Source organism: Bombina bombina, chromosome 3, assembly GCF_027579735.1.
Source record: "Bombina bombina isolate aBomBom1 chromosome 3, aBomBom1.pri, whole genome shotgun sequence".
NCBI lineage: Eukaryota > Metazoa > Chordata > Amphibia > Anura > Bombinatoridae > Bombina > Bombina bombina.
This window is the reverse complement of record NC_069501.1, coordinates 1028795688-1028820534: the sequence shown is the minus strand read 5'-3', so window position 1 is coordinate 1028820534 and position 24847 is coordinate 1028795688. Positions and strand designations below refer to the sequence as shown.

The 24847-nt window shown below is 42.0% G+C and overlaps 1 protein-coding gene across 3 annotated transcripts in view; it reads left to right on the top strand.

The window, feature by feature from the left end:
- Window positions 1–24368, top strand: part of SMAGP (small cell adhesion glycoprotein) — a 190960-nt gene extending 166592 nt beyond the window's left edge. For all 3 annotated transcript variants that reach the window (XM_053708224.1, XM_053708225.1, XM_053708226.1), the window contains exon 4: window positions 23472–24368. In XM_053708224.1, the coding sequence (XP_053564199.1) occupies window positions 23472–23647 (176 nt within the window). In that variant the 3' untranslated portion in view covers window positions 23648–24368. The remainder of the gene's footprint in view (window positions 1–23471) is intronic.
- The last annotated feature ends 479 nt before the right edge of the window (window positions 24369–24847 follow it).

The window sequence follows — 24847 nt, the reverse complement described above, 5'->3', positions numbered from 1 at the left end:
CTGAGGTTGATGATCTTAGCAGTTGTAACTAAGATCCACGTTGGTTCCCACATAGTTTCTGAAGGTAGTGCAAGAGAAATCTTCAGTGTGGAGAACGGTTTCATGCTACAAGCAGCATTGAGGTATGCTCAGTCCTTTATTTCTGAGGAGACTTGGTATATCAGAACTGGCTGACATTTTTTCCCTGCAAGGGAAGGGGTAAGCAGTAGACCTGTACACCAAGGGTATTACTGAAAATCCTGTGTTTATATCTTTATTTGACATAGTACTGGGCTGAAAGCAATATCAATGAGACACTGGGAGAGGCAGCTTGACGTTTTTTATTTGGTTAACTAACAAATAATCAGTATGGCTGCAGTGTTACAGTAGTGTTAAGGGGACCACATGGCTTACTTTGCAATCCGCTTCCCATGCGGTTATACAGACTGATATGAACGACGTCCATGATGGGCGGGGCCTATTTTCACACGCTCAGACACGCAGTTTACTCTGACTGAGAAGGCAGCAGGCATTAGCTCCGGTGGGGCCTAAACTGGTGTTATATTCACCGGATCGTTGTCGAGTCACTTTGCAGTACCCTGGGGGCAGGTAGGCGCCACAGCAGGGGTAATTTTTTGCAATAACATATATTTTTTTGCTATAAAATGTTTTTTAGAGGTTAAATTCACCCTTTGCTCTTAAGGTGCAATAATTTTTGTCCCAATTGAATAAGTGTATTTTATTGTATACTGTTATTTAACGTTTTAGGCAGTTTTGGGAAAAATTGTGCGCTTTTTATTTCTTAAAGGCGCAGTAAACTTTTTTTGAAAAATTGTTGAAACAATAAAGTAAGTGTTTAACGACTATTGTGGTTATTACTTGTCTGCTCAACATGTCTGACATTGAGGAAACTAATTGCTCTATGTGTTTAGAAGCCATTGTGGAACCCCCTCTTACTTTGTGTACCTCCTTGTACTGAAAAGGCCTTACAATGTAAAAAGCATATTTTAGGAAAAGAAAGTGTGCCTAAGGATGATTCTCAGTCTGAAGAGAATCAGGATATGCCATCTAATTCTCCCCAAGTGTCACAACCTTTAACGCCCACACAAGCGACGCCAAGTACCTCAAGTGCATCTAATTCCTTTTTCTCCAACATTGGTGTGTCCGGTCCACGGCGTCATCCATTACTTGTGGGAATATTCTCTTCCCCAACAGGAAATGGCAAAGAGCACAGCAAAAGCTGCCCATATAGCCCCTCCTCCGGCTCCGCTCCCCAGTCATTCTCTTTGCTGCTCTGAACAAGTAGCATCTCCACGGAGATGGTGAAGAGTATGTGGTGTTTAGTTGTAGTTTTTTATTCTGCTATCAAGAGTTTGTTATTTTAAAATAGTGCCGGTTTGTACTATTTACTCTAAAACAGAAAGGGATGAAGAGTTCTGTTTAAAAGAGGAGTATGATTTTAGCAGCAGTAACTAAAATCAATTGCTGTTCCCACGCAGGACTGTTGAGCCCAGAGAACTTCAGTTGGGGGGAACAGTTAGCAGACTTTTCTGCTCAAGGTATGACTAGTCCATTTTCTAACAAGATTGTGTAATGCTAGAAGACTGTCATTTTCCCTCTTGGGGATCGGTAAGCCATTTTCTTAGACTCTTAACAGAATGAAGGCTTATTATGGGCTATACACTGGTTGACACTCTTGTGGGCTAAATCGATTGCTTTATTTAAGTTTTTTATGAAATCTGAGGTGATTTATAAAACTTTTATTGTGGGGAAACTGTTTTAGGCGCCAGGCAGTTGTTTAGACACCTTTCCAGTCAGGAAGGGCCTTTCACTATAGTAGACAGAGCCTCATTTTCGCGCCATAATTGCGCAGTTTCTTTTTGGATGCAGTGCATGCAGCTGCATGTGAGAGGGTCTGGTGATCATTGAAAACGTTCCTGGAAGGCTTAATTTGGTATCGTATAACTCCTAAGGACAGGTGAAGTCGCAGCAAACGCTTTGGCTGGGACTGTAGTGAGGTTAAAAATTGTTATTTGAGGAGAAGGCCTCGGTGTTTCTGATAGCTCCTACTTGGTATACAGACCTGGTGAATATGTCATCGGCTCCACCATGGAAGCTACCTTTGAGACAGGATCTTCTAGTACAAGGTCCATTCGAACATCCAAATCTAGTCTCTCTGCAGCTAACTGCAAGGAAATTGAACGCTTGATTTTATCCAAGCGTGGGTTTTCAAATTCAGTGATAGATACTCTGGTTCAAGCCAGAAAACCTGTGACTAGAAAGATTTACCATAAAATATGGAAAAAATATATCTGTTGGTGTGAATCCAAGGGATTCTCCTGGAGTAAGATTAAAATTCCTAAGATTCTCTCCTTTCTCCAAGAAGGTTTGGATAAAGGGTTGTCAGCGAGTTCTCTAAAAGGACAGATTTCTGCTTTATCTGTCTTGTTACACAAACGACTGGCAGCTGTGCCAGATGTACAAGCTTTTGTACAGGCTTTGGTCAGAATCAAGCCTGTTTACAGACCCATAACTCCTCCTTGGAGTCTAAATTTAGTTCTTTCAGTTCTTCAAGGGGTTCCGTTTGAACCTTTACATTCCATAGATATCAAGTTACTATCATGGAAAGTTCTGTTTTTGGTTGCTATTTCTTCTGCTAGAAGAGTTTCTGAATTATCTGCTTTGCAGTGTGATCCACCCTATCTGGTGTTCCATTCAGATAAGGTGGTTTTGCGTACTAAGCCTGGTTTTCTTCCAAAAGTTGTTTCCAACAAGAATATTAACCAGGAAATAGTTGTTCCTTCTCTGTGTCCGAATCCAGTTTCAAAGAAGGAACGTTTGATACACAATTTAGATGTAGTTCGTGCTTTAAAGTTCTATTTAGAAGCAACAAAGGATTTTAGACAAACCTCATCTTTGTTTGTCGTTTACTCTGGTAAGAGGAGAGGTCAAAAAGCTACTGCTACCTCTCTTTCTTTCTGGCTGAAAAGCATTATCCGATTGGCTTATGTGACTGCCGGACGGCAGCCTCCTGAATGAATCACAGCTCACTCTACTAGGGCTGTGGCTTCCACATGGGCCTTCAAGAACGAGGCTTCTGTTGATCAGATATGTAAGGCAGCGACTTGGTCTTCTCTGCACACTTTTGCCAAATTCTACAAATTTGATACTTATGCTTCTTCTGAGGCTATTTTTGGGAGAAAGGTTTTGCAAGCCGTGGTGTCTTCCGTTTAGGTAACCTGATTTGCTCCCTCCCTTCATCCGTGTCCTAAAGCTTTGGTATTGGTTCCCACAAGTAATGGATGACGCCGTGGACCGGACACACCAATGTTGGAGAAAACAGAATTTATGCTTACCTGATAAATTACTTTCTCCAACGGTGTGTCCGGTCCACGGCCCGCCCTGGTTTTTTAGTCAGGTTTGAAAAATTTCTTTCTCTATACACTACAGTCACCACGGCACCCTATAGTTTCTCCTTTTTTTCTCCTAACCGTCGGTCGAATGACTGGGGGGCGGAGCCTGAGGAGGGGCTATATGGGCAGCTTTTGCTGTGCTCTTTGCCATTTCCTGTTGGGGAAGAGAATATTCCCACAAGTAATGGATGACGCCGTGGACCGGACACACCGTTGGAGAAAGTAATTTATCATGTAAGCATAAATTCTGTTATTCTGCAGGATATGGCTGCAGTTATGTCAACTACCCTTACGGAGGTATTATCTAAATTACCAGTGTTACAGGGTAAATGCAGTAGGTCAGGTATTAATGTGAATACTGAATCCTCTGATGCTTTATTAGCTATTTCCGATGTACCCTCACAGGGCTCTGAGTTGGGGGTCATGGAATTGCTATCTGAGGGAGAACTTTCTGACTCAGGAAATACATTACCTCAGACGGATTTGGACGTCATATCCTTTAAATTTAAGCTTGAACACCTCCGCATGTTACTTCAGGAGGTTTTAGCGACTCTGGATGATACCACCAGAGAAGTTGTGTAAAATGGACAAATATCTAGAGGTGCATACTTACACTGATGTTTTTCCGGTTCCTAAAAGAATTTCGGAAATTATAAAAAAGGAATGGGACAGACCGGGTATACCGTTCTCTCCTCCTACTTTCAAGAAAATGTATCCCATATCAGACACCATTCGGGACTCTTGGCAGTCAGTCCCTAAGGTGGAGGAAGCTATATCTACCCTGGCTAAGCGTACAACTATACCTATTGAGGACAGTTGTGCTTTCAAAGACCCTATGGATAAGAAGTTAGAGGGTCTTCTAAAGAAATTATTTATTCATCAGGGTTTTCTTTTACAACCTACAGCTTGCATTGTTCCAGTTACTACTGCAGCAGCTTTTTGGTTTGATGCTCTAGAAGAGTCTCTGAAGGTTGAGACCCCTTTAGAAGACATTTTGGATAGAATTAAGGCTCTCAAGCTAGCTAATTCTTTTATTACAGATGCCGCCTTTCAAATTGCTAAATTGGCAGCGAAAAATGCAGGATTTGCCATTTTAGCGTGCAGAGTGTTATGGCTCAAATCGTGGTCTGCTGATGTGTCATCAAAATCTAAGCTTTTAGCTATTCCTTTCAAGGGTAAGACCCTATTCGGGCCTGAGTTGAAGGAAATAATTTCTGATATTACTGGAGGTAAGATGAGAGGTAGACAGAATAATTTTCGTTCCTTTTGAAATTTTAAAGGAGTACCCTCTGCTTCCTCTTCTTCCACAAAGCAGGAAGGGAATTTTGCTCAATCCAAATCCGTCTGGAGACCCAACCAGGCTTGGAACAAGGTAAACAACCCAAGAAGCCCGCTGCTACTACAAAGACAGCATGAAGGGGCGGCCCCCGATCCGGGATCAGATCTAGTAGGGGGCAGACTTTCTTTCTTTGCCCAGGTTTGGGCAAGATATGTTCAGGACCCCTGGGCATTGGAAATCGTGACCCACCGGTATCAACTGGAATTCAAGGATTTTCTCCCAAGAGGGAGATTTCATCTTTCACAATTGTCTGTAGACTAGATAAAGGCGTTCTTATGCTGTGTAAAAGACCTCTCTACCATGGGAGTAATTCGTCCTGTTCCAAAACTGGAACAGGGACAGGGGTTTTACTCAAATCTTTTCGTGGTTCCCAAAAAAGAGGGAACTTTCAGACCCATTTTAGATCTCAAGTGTCTAAACAAGTTTCTCAGAGTTCCATCATTCAAGATGGAGACTATACGTACAAATTTACCAATAATCCAGGAGGGTCAATTTATGACTACCGTGGACTTTGAAGGATGCATACCTTAATATTCCTATTCACAAGGATCATCATCAGTTCCTAAGGTTTGCCTTCCTGGACAAACATTTTCAGTTTGTGGCTCTTCCCTTTGGGTTGGCCACAGCACCCAGGATCTTCACAAAGGTTCTAGGGTCCCTTCTGGCAGTTCTCAGGCCGCGGGGCATAGCAGTGGCACCTTATCTGGACGATATTTTAATTCAGGTGTCGACTTATCTGACGAAATCTCATATAGACACAGTGTTGTCCTTTCTGAGAACTCACGGTTGGAAGGTGAACCTAGAAAAAAGTTCACTAGTTCCACGGACAAGGGTTCCCTTCTTGGGAACTCTGATAGACTCTGTAGACATGAAGATATTTCTGACAGAGATCAGAAAATCAAAGATTCTAAATACTTGCCGAGCCCTTCAGTCCGTTCCTCAGCCATCAGTGGCTCAGTGTATGGAAGTAATTGGGTTAATGGTAGCAGCAATGGACATCATTCCGTTTGCTTGTTTTCATCTCAGACCACTGCAACTGTGCATGCTCAGACAGTGGAATGGGGACTATGCGAATTTATCTCCTCAGATAAATCTGGATCAAGAGACCAGAGACTTTCTTCTTTGGTGGTTGTCATCGGATCATCTGTCCCAGGGGACGTGTTTCTGCAGACTCTCGTGGGTGATAGACGGACGCCAGCCTTCATGACTGGGGTGCAGTCTGGAATTCCCTGAAGGCTCAGGGTGTATGTACTCAGGTGGAGGCTCTACTTCCAATCAATATTCTGGAATTGAGAGCGATATTCAATGCGCTTCAGGCGTGGCCTCAGTTGGCTTCGGCCAAATTCATCAGATTCCAGTTGGACAATGTCACGACTGTAGCTTATATCAATTTTCAAGGGGGAACAAGGAGTTCCTTAGTGATGATAGAAGTATCCAAGATAATTCGATGGGCGGAGGCCCACTCTTATCTATTGGTAATCTACATCCCAGGAGTAGAGAACTGGGAAGCAGATTTTTTAAGTCGACAGACTTTTCATCCGGGGGATGGGAACTTCACCCGGAGGTGTTTGCCTCTGATTCTTCGATGGGGCAGACTGGATTTGGATCTGATGGCATCTCGACAGAATGCCAAGCTTCCAAGATACGGATCCAGGTCGAGGGATCCCCAGGCCGAACTGATAGATGCCTTGGCAGTGCCTTGGTCGTTCAGCCTAGCTTATGTGTTTCCACCGTTTCTTCTCCTTCCACGCGTGATTGCTCGGATCAAACAGGAGAGAGCTTCGGTAATCCTGATCGCGCCTGCGTGGCCATGCAGGACTTGGTATGTGGATCTAGTGGACATGTCCTCTCTGCCACCATGGAAACTTCCTCTGAGACAGGACCTTCTCATTCAAGGACCTTTCCAACATCCAAATCTAAATTTTCTTTAGCTGACTGCTTGGAGATTGAACGCTTGATCTTATCTAAACGGGGATTCTCAGATTCGGTCATTGATACTTTGATTCAGGCACGTAAGCCTGTCACTAGAAAGATCTATCATAAGATTTGGCGTAAATATCTTTTTTGGTGTGAATCCAAGGGTTACTCATGGAGTAAAGTTAGGATTCCCAGGATTCTCTCTTTTCTCCAAGAAGCATTGGAGAAAGGGTTATCTGCAAGTTCCTTAAAGGGACAGATTTCTGCGCTGTCAATTTTGCTTCACAAACGTTTGGCAGATGTTCCAGATGTTCAGTCTTTTTGTCAGGCTCTAACCAGAATTAAGCCTGTATTTAGACCAATTACTCCTCCCTGGAGTTTGAATTTAGTTCTTAGAGTTCCGTTTGAACCTATGCATTCCATAGATATTTAAGTTATCTTGGAAAGTTTTGTCTTTGGTTGCTATTTCTTCTGCTCGTAGAGTCTCTGAGCTTTTAGCGTTACAATTTGAGAGAGAGGAGCGTGCAGCGATGACGTCAGCGCCGCACGCATCTGGTCCCGACACAGCCCCTGGCAACGAGCAGGGAAGCAGGCGCCCGAGCCCCTAGCTTGAGCGGCGCGGCGTGACATGCTTCCTTCATAAACACAATGAGTTTGTGCGCTAATGGGGAGGAGTGACCCAGACCAATATAAATCTGGTATCTCACAGAATCTGATATAATGGAGAGGGTTTTTTTTTTTCTTTCATCAGATGGTGAGAGTCCATGAGTTGTCGTGTGTGTGAATAGTCCCCTCCTGACCACTAGGAGGAGGCAAGACACCCAACACACTAGAGCTTTAAATCCCTCCCACATCCCATAATCCTCAGTCATTGTTTCTTGCCACCTTGATTAGGGTCTGACTCTAAAGACTCTTATTCTGAGGACAGTCTGAGTTTCAGGAACCCGCTGCTGTGGATGTGTCCTTAGGCTTAAGCATATTCATGCCTTATTGAGGGAAGTTTCAATTGCTTTAGAGGTAGAGGATTGTGCTGCTACAGTCAAGCAACCTGTTAAGAGGATTGGCACAAATTTTAAGGCAGCTCCTAAGCAGCCTTCCTCTTTTCCTGTGCCTGATTCAGTTTCTGAAATTTATTTCTAAGGAATGGCAGAAGTCAGTATTCCTTGTGTTTATCTACCATATTTATATCCGTTTCCTCTCCCTTCTGTTAATACAGAAATGTGGCATACTGTTCTTAAAGTAGATGCAACTATTTCCACTTTTGCCAGATGTACAAATATTCCTTTGGAGGATAGTTTCTCTTTTTAAGGATCCTTTAGGTAGAAAACTTTGAAGGTTTTCATATACAATCCTTTTAGCTTGCAGGTTTTTTGTTTAGACTTGTAGTGAAGCCCGTGTTGCTGCTGCCACTGCTGTTTGGTGTGATAATCTCTCAGAACTTTTTCTAGGGAAACCACTCTAGATGAGATTCAGGGTTGTATTAATCTCCTGAGAACAGCAAATTCCTTTATTTGTGATTTAGCAGTGGAAATTATTAGCATAAATGCTAAGAATGCTGCATTTGCTGATTTAGCTAGATGAGCTTTGTGGCTTAAGTTTTGGTCTGCTGATATGGTTTCTAAGTGCAGGCTGCGTTCCCTCCTTTTCCAGAATAAATCTGTTTGGGCCTGGACTTGATGCTATTATTGCCACAGTGACTGGGGGTATGGAAGCTTTTCTGCCACAGGATAAGAAATCTAAGGTTAAGCTTAGATCTGATGGGAGTCTTCCTATCTTTTGGCAATCTAAGACTCAGATTGATTCTCCCTCTGCCCCTATTTCTAGCTTCTCCAAATCCTCCAGGGTTCTGGCTTCTCCAAATCCTCAAGGAAGTCCAGCTCTTCTTGTTTTAAAGACCAAACAGTCCAAGCAGTATAGCCCAGATCCCAAGACTGCATGAAGGTGTGGCCCCCATTCCAGGCCAGTCTTTCGGGAGGCTTGTGGGGTCGGTTCAAGATTCCTGAGTATTGCAAATAATTTCCCAGGGGTATTGAATAAGCTTTCATTCACAGCCTCCTTGGGGAAGATCCTTTACTGCCTCAAGATCCTTTAAATAAATGCCCAAGCTTTCTTGGCTTGTGTAAGAGATCTGGAATTAATGGGAGTGAGTACTCCAGAATTAAACCATGTGTCTTATTCAAATCTCTTTATAGTACCAAAAGAGAATACTTTTCAGCCTGTTTTGGATTTCAAAATATTGAACTGACTCCTAAAAATTCCTATTTGCAAGATTAAGACAATTCACACTTCCTTTAGTGCAGGAGGGTACGTTTATGTTTACCATAGACTTAAAATATGGTTATTTGCATATACCTTTCTATAGGGATCATGTCAAGTTCCTGAGATTTGTTTTTCTAGTTAAGCTTTATCAGTTTGTGGCCCTCCTTTTGGTCTGGCTACAGCTCCCAATGTGTTAACAAAAGTACTATGAGCTATGTTGTCTGTAGTTCAAGCTCAAGGAATATCTGTAGTTCCTTACTTTGAGATTTCAGGCTCCTTATCTGGCTATGTCTCACACTCCGATGGTTCTTCAGTTGCTTCAGAGTCACGGCTGGAAAATAAATCTTCCAAAAAGCTAATTAACTCCATACTATGTGTCCTTTTCTGGGGTTCATGATCAATTCTGTCTTTCTGACAGATCAGCACAGACTGAAGCTGCAATAGGCAGCTGAATCTTCTCCCTTCTGTAGCACAGTGCATGGAAGTTGTAGGTCTTATGGTGGCTGCCTCAGATGCAGTTCCATGTGCCAGATTTCATCTCCTGCCCCCCCCCAATTGCAGATGCTGTATCAATGGAATGGGGACCACGAGGATCTGTCTCAGAGGATTAAGAACGAATGGGACAGAATTGGATCTTCCTTTTCCCCTTCGTCTTTCTTTAAAAAATTATTCCCGGTCCAGGACTCTCAATTGGAGCTGTGGGGTTCCATCCCTAAGGTGGATGGTGCTATCTCCACGCTTGCCAAGCGTACTACTATCCCACTTGAGGATAGTTCATCATTCAGAGAGACAATGGATAAGAAGATGGAAACTCTTCTAAGAAAGATTCAACATACAGGATACTTGTTTCAACCAGCAGCGGCTGTTGCCTTGGTTGCTGGAGCAGCTATTGGTGCAACTCCTTATCGGAATTGATCGAGGTGGAGGTTCCCCTCGACGTTATCCAGGAAAGAATTAAAGCATTGAGAATTGCTAGTTCTTTTATCTGTGATGCAAACATGCAGATTATTCGCCTAAATGCTAAGGTGTTTTTTCAGTTCAGACCCATCGTGTGCTCTGGCTGAAGTCCTGGTCTGCAGATATGACTTCTAAGTCTAGACTTCTCTCCCTCCCTTTTAAGGGTAAGATTTTATTTGGTCCAGGCCTGGAATCTATTATCTCCACGGTTATGGGGGCAAGGGTGCCTTCCTACCGTATTATTAAAAGAACAAGTCTAAGGGACAAAGTTCTAATTTTCGTTCTGATAAATCCCAACGACAGCAGCCCTCCGCTAAGCCCAAGCAAACCAAGAGTACTTAGAAGCCCTTGATCATGTGGGGGGGGGGGGGCAGACTGTCGCTCTTTTCAGAAGCTTGGTCAAGGGATGTGCAGGATCCATGGGTCCTGGAGGTCATAGATCAGGGATACAAGATAGGTTTCAAGTCTCATCCACCCAAGGGCAGATTTCTCCTCTCAAACCTGTATTCCAGACCAGAAAAGAGGGAAGCTTTTCTGGGGTGCGTGCGGGATCTGTCCTTAGGGGTCATTGTCCCGGTACCTATCGCAGAAAGAGGTTTGGGATACTATTCAAACCTTTCCGTGGTCCCAAAGAAGGAGGATACTTTTCGCCCGATTCTGGACCTAAAGTGCTCAAACAAATTTCTAAACGTCCTCTCGTTCAAGATGGAGACAATAAGGTCCATCCTTCCCTTAGTTCAGGAAGGACAGTTCATGACCACTGTAGATCTGAAGGATGCTTACCTTCACGTTCCAATCCACAAGGATCACTTCCAGTTCATTGCACTTCTGTTTGGCCTAGCTACTGCCCCAAGAATTTTGATGAAGGTTCTAGGCGCTCTTCTAGCCTTTGCCAGATCCTGGGTACAGCAGTAGCTCCCTACTTGGACGATTTTCTGTTACAAGCACCATCTTTTCGTCTGGCGGAGGACCATTCAGAATCTCTTCTCCCTCTCTTCTTCGATCTCATGGATGAAAGATAAATCTAGAAAATAGTTCTTATTCTAAGCACTAGGGTAGAATTCCTGGGTACTATAATAGACTCCATATCCATGAGGATATTTCTAACAGACCAGAGACGTTGCAAGCTTGCTTCGGCATGTCTTGCCCTCCGGACCACCTTAAAGTGATTGTAAATTTAATGCAATTTGGAATTATCGGCGCATTCCTCAAGTCTGTATACCCTAAATCGCTATGTGTTTTTTTTATTATGTGAAAGGTATTTTTATTAATTTAGATTTTATTTACAGAGCTTTATCGTTGCTAGCTCCGCCCCGGCATTACTTCCTGGTCTCAGTATAGAACGGATCCTCCCGCTCTCTGTCATCAAATGGGCATCTCTTTCTTCACGGATCGAATTGCGCATGCGTTCAGTCTATTAGTCTGCAATCTAATATGTAGCGCATGCACTTTGCAAACGTGGGGCGTGTTAGTTTTTTTACAGTCGCCGACTGGCCTGGGTTTTGATTGTACGTTCAAAAAAACGTGACTTTTGAAATCAATGGCAGCGATTCTACGGGCGGAGGAATGGAGGGTCAATTGGAGGATTTATAAAAGTAAATATTTAAAAAAACAAAGCGTTTTTTAAGAGATTTCATGAATGAAAGTCCATTTCGATTTTTATGTACTATCGGACCGCATGTTTGACACTGTCATTGTTTACCATCACTTTAAGGCCCTCTGTGGCTCAGTGTATGGTGGTAATTGGTTTCATGGTGTCCAGCATGGATATCATTCCCTTTGCCAGGTTCTGTCTCAGACCGCTGAACTGTGCATGCTGAGACAGTGGAACAGCGATAATTCGGATCTGTCTCAACAGATCTCTCTGGACAACCGGTCGAGCTGTCTTGGTGGCTCTGTCCCGAGGGACATCCTTCTTAAAACCATCCGGGGAGATTGTGACTACGGATGCTAGTCTATCAGGATGGAGAGCTGTTTGGGGTGCCAAGAAGGCACAGGGCCTATGGTGGAGGAACGCTACCTCCCGATCAACATTCTGGAACTTTGAGCAATCTTCAATGCTCTGAAGGCTTGGCCCCTTCTGGGTTCGTCCCAGTTTATCAGATTCCAATCAGACAATATAACCTCGGTGGCTTACATCAACCATCAGGGGAGAACGACAAGCTCCCTAGCAACGAGGGAGGTATTTCGAATTCTGGAGTGGGCGGAGGCCCACAGCTGTTGGCTGTCAGCGATCCACATTCCGAGTGTGGACAACTGGGAAGCAGATTTTCTCAGCAGACAATCCTTTCATCCGGGGGAATGGTCTCTCCATCCCAAAGTGTTTGCGGAGATATGCAACAAGTGGGGGACTCCAGAGATAGATCTCATAGTGTCTTGTCGCAATACCAAGCTACCCAGATATGGGTCGAGGTCCAGGGATCCTCAGGCAGAGCTAATAGATGCATTAGCAGTGCCTTGGAGGTTCAGTCTAATTTTACCTTTTCCTGCCGTTTTTCTGAGAGAGTGATTGATAATCTCATACAAGCTTGTAAGCCGGTTACGCGTCGCATCTATCATAAGTTGTGGAGAACCTACTTATTCTGGTGTGAAGAGCGTGGATTTTCCTGGCATAAAGTTAAGGTTGCCAGGATCCTATCGTTTCTTCAGGATGGACTGGAGAAGGGCCTTTCTGCCAGTTCCCTGAGGGGATAGATTTCAGCCCTATCTGTTTTACTGCACAAGAGTCTCTCAGAGCTTCCTGATGTACAGTCCTTTGTTAAGGCTCTGATTAGGATCAGACCTTGAGTCCATCTTGTTTTTAAGGTGTTGCAATGGGCTCCGTTTGAGCCTATGCATGAGATTGACATTAAATTGTTGTTCTGGAAGGTTCTTTTTTTACTGGCTATTGCTTCTGTGCGCAGAGTGTCTGAGATTGCTGCCTTGCAATGTGAGCCTCCTTATCTGGTGTTCCACTCTGATAAGACTGTACTACGTACTAAGTTAGATTTTCTTCCTAAGGTCGTGTCAGACCACAACATCATTGTGGTTCCTTCCTTGTGTTCAATTCCTCTTTCTGCGAAGGAACATTTGCTTCATTATCTGGACGTGGTTCGCGCCTTAAAGTTCTACCTTCAGGCTACTAAGGATTTTAGACAAACTTTCTCTTTGTTTGTTGTCTATTCAGGGAAGCTTAAGGGACAGAAGGTCTACTCGACCCCCTTATCTTTTTGGTTAAGGAATGTTATCCGCCTTGCTTATGAGACAGTGGGACATAAACCTCCTCAGAGGATTACGGCTCATTCTACTAAAGCAGTGGCTTCCTCTTGGGCCTTTAAGAACGAGGCCTCTATGGATTAGATTTGTAAGGCGGCTACCTGGTCCTCCTTACACACTTTTTCTAAATTTTACAAGTTTGAAGTTTTTGCTTCGGCTGAAGCAGCTTTCGGGAGAGAGGTTTTGCAGGCTGTGGTGCCCTCGGATTAGAGTCCGCATCTTTTTGTTTTTCGTTCGGCCTTCAGACGATTATCAAAGTAATTATCAAAGCTTATTTATCAAAGCTTATTTATCGATCAGATTTAAAAGGCAGCTACTAAGTCGTCTTTACACGATTTTTCTACGTTTTTATCACTTTGATGGGTATGCTTGTTTTGCAGGCTGTAGTGCCTGAATAGTAACATCTTGCCTTAACTGTTTGTCACTCCCCTATTCATGGTGGTCTCGGGGACTCTACGGCATGTGTATTGATTCCCACACGTGATCACTAGTAGACTCTCACCATCTAACGAAAGAAAACTAAATTTCTGTTTACCTGATAAATTAATTTCTTTCATGATAGTAAGAGTCCACAAGCCCCACCCTTTCTTCTTGTTCAGATGGCAACAGTAACTGTTTTAGCCCTTCTTTGCCCTGCTTTATCTTTTCGGTTTTCCTTTTTGGGAGACTTCATACACACAGAGAGAAGCACACTCTCAGGAACGAACAACCAGCTCAATAGCTTGTTCTATGGCGATTTACCACCTGGGTGCAGCTTCTTTTTTAGCCTAGTAATGCTGTTCACAGAGTAAAACTCTCCTGTAGTATATTAGTCTGATCCCGCCTATTAAGGTCAGTCCAGTGCTGAAATGCCAGGCAACCCCAGATGATGCTTTCCTTTTTTTCCCTCATCTACTTGGCTAAAATGTAAGACAGAGGATCATGAGAAGTAGGAGGGATTTAAAGCTTTGGTGTGTTAGTCCTGCACCCAGACATTTGTCTCTATCGGCAAGTAAGAATGTCACAAATTTTGATTATTTGCAGACAAGTACTTTTATTTTATTTTTTTTAGTTTCTGCGATGTTTTTTGGGGGAAATTGTAATACATTTCAAAATGATCTGCAAAAATAATTTTAAAGTGATGGTAAACTCTCCCCTTTTTAAAATCAGATCTGGAATGTAAGCGCTATTTTAGATGGAGTTTTATTCATTATGTGTAATGAAGATGCGCTATAACTTAGTTATTAATATAGATATGAAATTCAAATACCCCACGTTGCACCACCCACTTCAAAAGTAAATTTTCCTGTCAGCTAAATGATTGAATTACTCTCCAATCAATGCTCTAGCTACAACAAAAGTGCTATAAGGGGAGAGCGCTGATTGGACAACAATTCAATCTGTTAGCTCACAGAAAATGTTACTTTTGAAGTGGGCGGAGGAGCATGCAGTATTTGAATTTCATATCTATATTAAAAAGCATGTTATACTGCATCTTCATTACAGCTAATGAATTAAACTCCATCTAAAATAGCACTTACATTCCAGATCTGATTTTAAAAAGGGGAGAGTTTACCATCACTTTAAATACTCTATTACACTGAAGCACCAGCTCATTTAAAATGTGTTAACTCCACAATGGCAAAATTTCACAATTGTGCATTTGCTTTCAACAGGTCAGGTTAAATTTAAAGGACTAGAAGATGGTAATATTTGAATGATAGAGATATAGATATACTAGACCATTGTAAATGAAAAATATATTTTTATATTTAAATGCAATATCATCTACTCGATAAAAGATTTGTTTTAAAGAGCAGAACATTGTAAATTCCTACAAGAGTTACATTTCAATGATTAAAGGACGGAGCTACAGCCCCATCTGTCCTCATAGCTAACATTTGGAGACAAGCTATACTATTGCAGCTGTCTGGTAGCCAGCTTTTGAAATTACCTCCATTGGACTGAGCTTGTGGAGCTGAAGATGATCAGTAGACAGAAGAGGGGGAGAAATCGTCCTGAGATTCTGCCGTGTACACTGCTAGAGAACTGTTTTCCTACAATCTCCATGTGCTCTGACAGGCAGACACCGACAATAAAAGTAAACGGCACTAAAACATGGTTTAATAAAGCAGAGCAGAGATGCATATTGGTCTCCAGGCAGACTAAAATCTCTGGACCCAGAAAACTGTTACACTGCAATTATGACTGAGACCAGATGGATTCAAGATTTAAAAATCAAAACTTTCTCCTCTAGCTGCACTGTGTTAATAAAAACTTAATACAGTGCAGATCTGTTTGAAGAGTCCTGCTCTTTCTGCAGGCATGCTGCACTTTCTGCAATGTCATCGCAGATCACAGTATGTTCTGCCTTGGGGCAGATATGTTTTGGTACTTTTTTTATATTATTACAATACTGTAGGGTAAAATATTATTTATCCCCTTAAAACCTCAACATTAAACCCATTATTGTGTTAACCGTTTTTTTTTCTGTTAACTTTAATTTAAAACTATGACATAAAAACAAGAAAAGTTTTAACATATCATGGTCACAAGAGATTAATATGTCATTTACGTTGTGCGTGCAATAAGTGTATTCTTTTCTTTTTTCTGCTAACAGGAAGTGGCAAAGAGAACCACAGCAGAGCTGTATATATAGCTCCTCCCTCCTCTCCACCCCCAGCCATTCTCTTTGCCTGTGTTAGTAATAGGAAGAGGTAAAGTGAGGTGTTAGTTTTAGATTCTTCAATCAAGAAGTTTTTTATTTTAAAATGGTATCGGTGTGTACTATTTTCCTCAGGGAGAAATGTTTAAGGAATGAAGAAAATTTTCTGCCCTGAGGTTGATGATCTTAGCAGACGTTACTAAGATCCATTATGGTTCCCACAGAGCTTCTGAAGGTAGTGCAAGAGAAATCTTCAGTGTGGAGTACGGTGTCATGCTACAAGCAGCAATGAGGTATGTTCAGTCTTTTTTATTTCTGAGGAGACTTGATATATCAGAACTGGCTGACATTTTTTCCCTGCAAGGGAAGGGGTAAGCAGTAGACCTGTATGACTGAGGGTGTTACTGAAATTCCTGTGTTTATACATATTGCTACTACAGTTTGCATATCTATATTGGGCTTGACACTGGGAGACGCAGCTTGACATGTACAGGTAGCCCTCAGTTTACGCCGGGGTTAGGTTCCAGATGGAATGGTTGTAAATCGAAACCGTTGTAAATTAAAACCCAGTTTATAATGTAAGTCAATGGGAAGTGAGGTAGATAGGTTCCAGGCCCCTCTCAAAATTGTCATAAGTAACACCCAATACATTATTTTAAAAGCTTTGAAATGAAGACTTTAAATGCTAGACAGCATTATAAACCTAATAAAATAATCACACAACACAGAATATATAATTAAACTAAGTTAAATGAACAAAAACATTTGCTAAACCGCATTATAAACCTAATAAAATAATCACACAAAACAGACTTCACTTGCATTTTTCTGCTAACAGTTCTTTCTATGCATTTCAATCTGGACTGAGTTATAGACAGAAAGATCTTGTTCCTTTGACATCTGCTCAGTAGCTCAGGTTTGGTTAAACTGATAAATTTCAGCTTGCTTGGTTTTGCTGCAACACAAGCGGACAGCTCCACCTACTGGCTATTTTAATAAATGCACTGCTTCTCAATGCTTTTCAATAGCAGTCACATGACTGGAAAAAAAGGTTGTTATTCTGAAACGGTGTAAATTGAACCGTTGTAAAACGAGGGCCACCTGTATATGTTTTATATTAAGGTCAGTAGGGCTGCAGTTATTTGTTAGAGTATTATATATCCAAAGGGACCACATGGCTTTTCTTTTTCAAACTGCTTCCCATGCGGTTAGGCTGCTTGTTTATGCGACGTCCATGATGAGCGGGGCCTATTTCGTGCGCTCAGACGTGCCGTTTTCTCTCGCTAAGAAGGCAGCAGGCATTAGCTCCAGTGGGGCCTAAAGTTGTTTTCCAGTCACCGGATCATTGTCGAGTCAGTTTTCAGTACCCTGAGGGCAGGTAGGCGCCACAGCAGAGCTGTGGCGAGGTGCAGGGGTCATTTTCATTGTTAAAAAATATATTTTTGCATTAAAATGTCTCTTAAAGGATAATTTAACCTTTGCTTATAGGGTGCAATAATATTTGGACAAATTAAAGTGTTCTATATAATCGTTTAGCGTTTTTAGACGTTTCTAGTGCAGTTTGGGAAAAATTGTTGCGCTTTTATTTCTTAAAGGCGCAGTATGTTTTTTTCTAAAAGTTTTTTTTTTTTTAAATCATTATATGAGGTGATTTACGACTGTTGTGGCTATTGCTAGTCTGTTTAACATGTCTGAACTTGAAGAAACTCCTTGTTCTATGTCTTTAGAAGCCATTGTGGAACCCCCTCTTACTTTGTGTACCTCTTGTACTGATAGAGCCTTACAATGTAAAAAGCATATTTTATGTAAAGAAAGTGTGCCTAAGGATGATTCTCAATCTGAAGAGAATCAGGATGTGCTGCCTAATTCTCCCCAAGTGTCACAACCATTAACGCCCACACAAGCGACGCCGAGTTCCTCAAATGCGTCTAATTCTTTTACCCTGCAGGATATGGCTGCAGTTATGTTAACTACCCTTACAGAGGTATTATCTAAGTTACCAGTGTTACAGGGTAAACACAGTAGGACAGGAATTAATGTGAATACTGAGTCTTCTGATGCTTTGTTGGCTATTTCCGATGTACCCTCACAGGGCTCTCAGTTGGGGGTCAGGGAACTTTTGTCTGAGGGAGAACTTTCGGACCCAGGAAGTATGTTACCTCAGACAGATTCGGACGTCATGTCCTTTAAATTTAAGCTAGAACACCTCCGCCTGTTACTTCGGGAGGTATTAGCGACTCTGGATGACTGTGACCCTATTATGGTACCACCAGAGAAATTGTGTAAAATGGACAAATATCTAGAAGTACCCACTTACACTGATGTTTTTCCGGTTCCTAAGAGAATTTCTGAGATTATTAAGAAGGAGTGGGACAGACCGGGTATACTGTTTTCTCCCCCTCCTAATTTTAAGACTATGTATCCCATTTCAGACACCGTTCGGGACTCTTGGCAGACTGTCCCTAAGGTGGAGGGAGCTATATCTACCCTGGCTAAACGTACAACTATTCCTATTGAGGACAGTTGTGCTTTCAAAGACCCTATGGATAAAAAATTAGAGGGTCTTCTAAAGAAGTTATTTATTTATCAGGGTTTCTTTTTACAACCAACAGCCTGTATTGTTCCAGTGACTACTGCAGCGGCTTTCTGGTTTGATGCCTTGGAGGAGTCTCTTAAAATTGAGACCCCTTAGAGGATATTTTAGATATCAAGCTAGCTAATTCTTTTATCACAGATGCCGCCTTTCAAATTGCTAAATTGGCAGCTAAAAATGCAGGATTTGCCATTTTATCGCGAAGAGCGTTATTGTTAATATTGTGGTCTGCTGATGTGTCATCTAAAGCAAAGCTCTTGACTATTCCTTTCAAGGGTAAGACCCTATTTGGGCCTGAGTTGAAGGAAATCATTTCTGACATTACTGGAGGTAAAGGTCATGCTCTACCTCAGGAAAAGTCTGTTAAGAATAGGGGTAAACAATATAATTTTCGTTCCTTTCGGAAATTTAAAGGAGTACCCTCTTCTTCCTCTTCCTCCACAAAGCAGGAAGGGAATTTTGCTCAGGCCAAGTCCGTCTGGAGACTCAACCAGGCTTGGAACAAGGGTAAACAACCCAAAAAGCCCACTGCTGCTACCAAGACAGCATGAAGGGGCGGCCCCGGATCCGGGTCCGGATCTAGTAGGGGGCAGACTGTCTCTCTTTGCCCAGGCTTGGGCAAGAGATGTTCAGGACCCCTGGTCACTGGAAGTTGTGTCCCACGGGTATCAACTGGAATTCAAGGGATTTCTCCCAAGGGGGAGATTTCTTCTTTCAAGATTGTCTGTAGACCAGATAAAAAAAGAGGCATTCTTACATTGTGTAAAAGACCTCTCTACTATTGGAGTAATTCGTCCCGTTCCAATACTGGAACAGGGGCAGGAGTTTTACTCAAATTTTTGTGGTTCCCAAAAAAGAGGGAACTTTCAGACCCATTTTAGATCTCAAGAGTCTAAACAAGTTTCTCAGAATTCCATCGTTCAAGATGGAAACTATCCGAACAATTTTACCAATGATCCAGGAGGGTCAATATATGACTACCGTGGACTTGAAGGATGCATACCTTTTTTATATTCCTATTCACAAGGATCATCATCAGTACCTAAGGTTTGCCTTACTGGACAAACATTTTCAGTTTGTGGCCTTCCTGGGAACTCTGAGATTCTGTAGCAATGAAGATTTTTCTGACGGAGGTCAGAAAGTCAAAAATTCTAAATTCTTGTCGAGACCTTCAGTCCAATCCTCGGCCATCAGTGACCCAGTGTATGGAGGTAATTGGATTGATGGTGGCAGCAATGGACATCATTCCATTTGCTCAGTTTCAGACCACTGCAACTGTGCATGCTCGGACAGTGGAATGGGGACTATAAAAATTTGTCTCCTCTGATAAATCTGGATCAAGAGACCAGAGACTCTCTTCTTTGGTGGTTGTCGCCGGATCATCTGTCCCAGGGGACGTGTTTCCGCAGACCCTCATGGGTGGTAGTGACAACAGACACCAGTCTACTAGGCTGGGGTGCAGTCTGGAATTCCCTGAAAGCTCAGGGTGTATGGACTCAGTTGGAGGCTCTACTTCCAATCAATATTCTGGAATTGAGAGCAATATTCAATGCGCTTCAGGCGTGGCTTCAGTTGACCTCAGCCAAATTCATCAGGTTCCAGTTGGACAACATCACGAGTGTGGCTTACATCAATCATCAGGGAGGAACGAGAAGTTCCTTAGCGATGTCAGAAGTATCCAAGATAATTCAATGGGCGGAGACCCACTCTTGTTATCTGTCAGCAATCTATATCCCAGGAGTGGACAACTGGGAAGCAGATTATTTAAGCCAACAGGCTTTTCATCCGGGGGAGTGGGAACTCTATCCGGAGGTATTTGCCTCACTGATTCTTCGATGGGGCAAACCGGAGTTGGATCTGATGGCGACAGAATGCCAAGCTCCCAAGATACGGCTCCAGGTCGAGAGATCCTCAGGCCGAACTAATAGATGCCTTGGCAGTGCATTGGCCGTTCAACCTGGCTTATGTGTTTCCATCGTTTCCTCTCCTTCCCCGGGTGATTTCTCGGATCAAACAGGAGAGAGCTTCAGTAATTCTAATCACGCCTGTGTGGCCACGCAGGACTTGGTATGTAGATCTAGTGGACATGTCCTCTCTGCCTCCGTGGAAACTCCCAGTTAGACAGGACCTTCTCATTCAAGGTCCTTTCCAACATCCAAATCTAATTTCTCTACAGCTGACTGCTTGGAGATTGAACGCTTGATTTTATCTAAGCAGGGATTCTCTGATGCGGTCATTGATACGTTGATTCAGGCATGTAAGCCTGTCACTAGAAAGATCTATCATAATATATGGCGTAAATATCTTTTTTGGTGTGAATCCAAAGGCTACTCATGCAGTAAGGTTAGGATTCTGTCTTTTCTACAAGAAGGATTGGAGAAAGGGTTATCAGCAAGTTCCTTAAAGGGACAAATTTCTGCTTTGTCAATTTTGCTTCACAAATGTTTGGCAGATGTTCCAGACGTTCAGTCTTTTTGTCAGGCTCTAACCAGAATTAAGCCTGTGTTTAGACCAATTGCTCCACCTTGGAGTTTGAATTTAGTTCTTAGTGTTCTTCAAGGAGTTCCGTTTGAATCCATGCATTCCAAGTTATTATCTTGGAAAGTTTTGTTTTTAGTTGCTATTTCTTCTGCTCGTAGAGTTTCTGAGCTTTCAGCACTTCAATTTGACTTGCCTTACCTTATTTTTCATTCTGATAAGGTGGTTTTACGTACCAAACCTGGGTTCCTTCCTAAGGTTGTTTCAAATAAGAATATTAATCAGGAAATTGTTGTTCCTTCTTTATGTCCTAATCCTTTTTATATGAAGGAGCGTTTGTTGCATAACTTGGACGTGGTCCGTGCCTTGAAGTTTTACTTGCAAGTGACTAAGGATTTCCGTCAATCATCTTCATTATTCATTGTCTTTTCTGGAAAGCGTAGGGGTCAGAAAGCTACGGCTACCTCTTTCTTTTTGGCTGAAGAGTATCATCCGCCTGGCGTATGAGACTGCTGGACAGCAGCCTCCTGAAAGAATTACGGCTCATTCTACTAGGGCTGTGGCTTCCTCATGGGCATTTAAAAACGATGCTTCTATTGAACAGATTTGCAAGGCTGCGACTTGGTCGTCTCTTCACACTTTTTCCAAATTTTGATACTTTTTGCTTCTTCTGAGGCTGGTTTTGGGAGAAAGGTTCTTCAAGCAGTGGTGCCTTCCATTTAGGTCTCTGTCTTGTCCCTCCCTTTCATCCGTGTCCTGTAGCTTTGGTATTGTATCCCACAAGTAAGGATGAAATCCGTGGACTCGTCATATCTTGTAGAAGAAAAGTAAATTTATGCTTACCTGATAAATTAATTTCTTCTACAATATATGACGAGTCCACGGCCCACCCTGTTCTTTTAAGACAGATTTAGGTTATATATATATATATTTGTAAGCTTCAGTCACCTCTGCACCTTTAGCTTTTCCTTTCTTTTCCTAACTTCGGTCAAATGACTGGAGGTGGAGGGAGGAGCTATATATACAGCTCTGATGTGGTGCTCTTTGCCACTTCCTGTTAGCAGGAGGATAAATCCCACAAGTAAGGATGAAATCCGTGGACTCGTCATATCATAGAAGAAATTAATTTATCAGGTAAGCATAAATTTACTTTTTTCAGTCCTTTACTGAATTCATCACTTTTTATATTATTGACGTAGTACCCACATCCAACACTGTAGAGCATATTAATGTCCCCACTGTCTGCTTTAACAGTGGTAACTCCTGGTAAGAGATTGTGCTCCCTTACCATATGAAGCCAGACCACTGATCGATACAGACATGGTTACTACCTGTACCAATGTGCGGTGGAGCTGGAGGGAGAGGAGAGGCGGGGTCCATACACTTACAGAAAATACTTTGGCAGGGGAGAGGGAGGGATGGGTCCAATTTGCTTAGAGGAATGTGGCTGGACCTCACTGATGAGGCCCAATGAAGGCTAAGACTATCGTCTGGGTTTGCCTTGTTCCTCATTCAGAGGTGATTGCCTGGTATTTCGGGACTGGACTGACCTGGCGGGATCAGATTAATATACTCCAGGAAAGTTCTCCTTTGTGAAAAGCACAATCGGGCTAAAAGAGGCTGCTCTTGGGTGGTAATTTGCCATAGAACAAGCTACTGAACTGTTCGATCCTATTGAGGTGCTTCTCTTTCTGTATGCAGAGGGAGGGATACGTCCCTACAGTACAGAAATGTGATCGGTTGGAGCGGATCACTACACTACAAAAAAGTAATAAAAAAAGATATAAACCAAGAATGACTCCCAGTAACAAAGCTGACAGTGTCCAGTGGGAGGGGTGAGGAACAAGAGCTTTTTGGGAGTGAACAGGGAGGTGGGAGGGTAATGTGGGATCCCTACTCTACAGGAAATAAAAGCCCCATTTGCCAGTACCTAAGATGATGACAGATGACCAGTTGGCGGAGATAGGAAAGAGAGCTCTATGATGGGTGTGGGAGGTGTCAGATGTGATGGTAATCCGTACACTACAGCAAATATTATCCTTAACAGTGAACTAACTAATTTTGCTGCCCAGAATTTTTAGCAGCCTTTTAATTACCAAAAAGCAATGGCAAAGCTGTACATGTCTGCCATTCTGTATAAAGGGGATCCTAAAGAAGCTGTTACAATTTCTTATGACTGCAGTAGTGGTGTGTACATTTCAGTGGGTAATACAAATGATTTGTTTTACGATTCAGATCGAGCATACAATTTTAACAAGTTTCCAATTGACTTGTTTTATCTAATTTGCTTTATTCTCTTGGTATCCTTAGTTGAAGAAGGAGCAATGCACTACTGGGAGCAAGCTGAATGCATTGTTTGAGCCAAAAACACAAGGCATAAGCAGCCACCAAACAGCAGCTCTTTATTCTACCTAGGTATCCTTTTCAACAAAGGATATTAAGAGCAAATCAAAATAGATAATAAAAGTGAAATGTAAAGTTGTTTAAAATCACATGATCTATTTGAAACATGAAAGAAAAAATTAATGTCCCTTTAATTTGTCGTTTGCAGCCAGCTCTTGCCAACTAAGTTTAGTAGGAAACAGCAGACAAACATACACACTTAACTCATGCTATTTTTTTCTCTTCTTCTTCTAGGGGTGATTGCTGCTGTTTTCGTGACACTTCTGACTGCTCTGGTGCTGATCACAATCTACTTGTACAAACACAAAGGTAGCTACCGTACCAATGAGAATCCTGAAGAGGAGGCAAGCAAAGCCCTACAAATGGAGCACAGCACATCCAGCCAGGACAAGCAGGAATATTTCCTCTAGCTTATAAAAGATAAAAAGATCTCAAGTGAATGTTAAACTTTAACATATGTCATTAGGGACTTGTATTTATGACTGCATTTTAGTATGTGATTTTTGTTTTTCAAACTTGAAGAGACTGGGCTGGAACAGCCTTGAATAAAAGAAAACAACAAGTCTGTAGTTGACTGCCTTTCTTCACGTTGAAGGCTGCACATTAGTTTGATCCTAGCAGGCTCCAGCTGAGTGCTTTATATATTCTTTTGCACTCTTACCTTGAAATACGGGAGTTGAAACATGTTGTGAAGAAATGAAAAAATGCATCCGTTCTATAGTATGCACTTGTTATAATGGGATTTTTCCAATTAACACATTGCTGATAAAATGATTTGCAGCTCTGGTTGGTAACCACTAATTGAAAACTGGTTGCTTTTTTCCTGTACTGATTTAGGTTAGTCTCTCGCATTGTATAAACTAATGTACTTGGGCGTCCATTGAGCACACATTTGTATCACATATGTAAATGGTACATTATCCTGTTTTTTATTTTTTAAACTAAGAGCTGCAGTTCCATGATCTATATTTTCTTAGAATTGTTGTAGATTTGATGCAGCTCCAGGCATCAATCTTTGCAGTTATTTATTTGCAGCTCACTATATGCTGAGCACATGTAAAACTATGTATTATCATTGTACCAACTGTTTTTTTGTTTTGCTAAAAATAAATGAATTTTTACATTTTACAAGTTACTTACTGACTCCTCACCCATAAAAAATGGATACAATGCATTGGATAGCAAAATATTAAAGAAAAATATTATTTATCTTAGTTTTGTAATCACCTCTGTTTCAGGTATTAATGGTGCATATTGCTTACTTATTGGAGTTGCCAGAAACTACCCCCTAAAGACTTTTGTGGTGCCATCCCATTCTTCACACATCCTTCCTCTTCCAGTCTGCTTTATCTTTGGCGTTGGATAGTACAGACTGCAGGTGAACATTATGAATTGTGGAAAGCTGGAGAAAAAAAAATTCAATGTTTTCAGGAAATACCACCATTTCTGACTACTCAGATTCAACCCAGCATTTGAGGAGTATGTTTGGAAGGATTAGTGTATATTTGCTCCCTTTATGTAGCAGTCATAAACTTACATTTATGAGGTAAAAGGTGTCTAAACCACACAGCAGGTACAGGTTCCAGATGGGTGGTGTCATTGATCCTTCA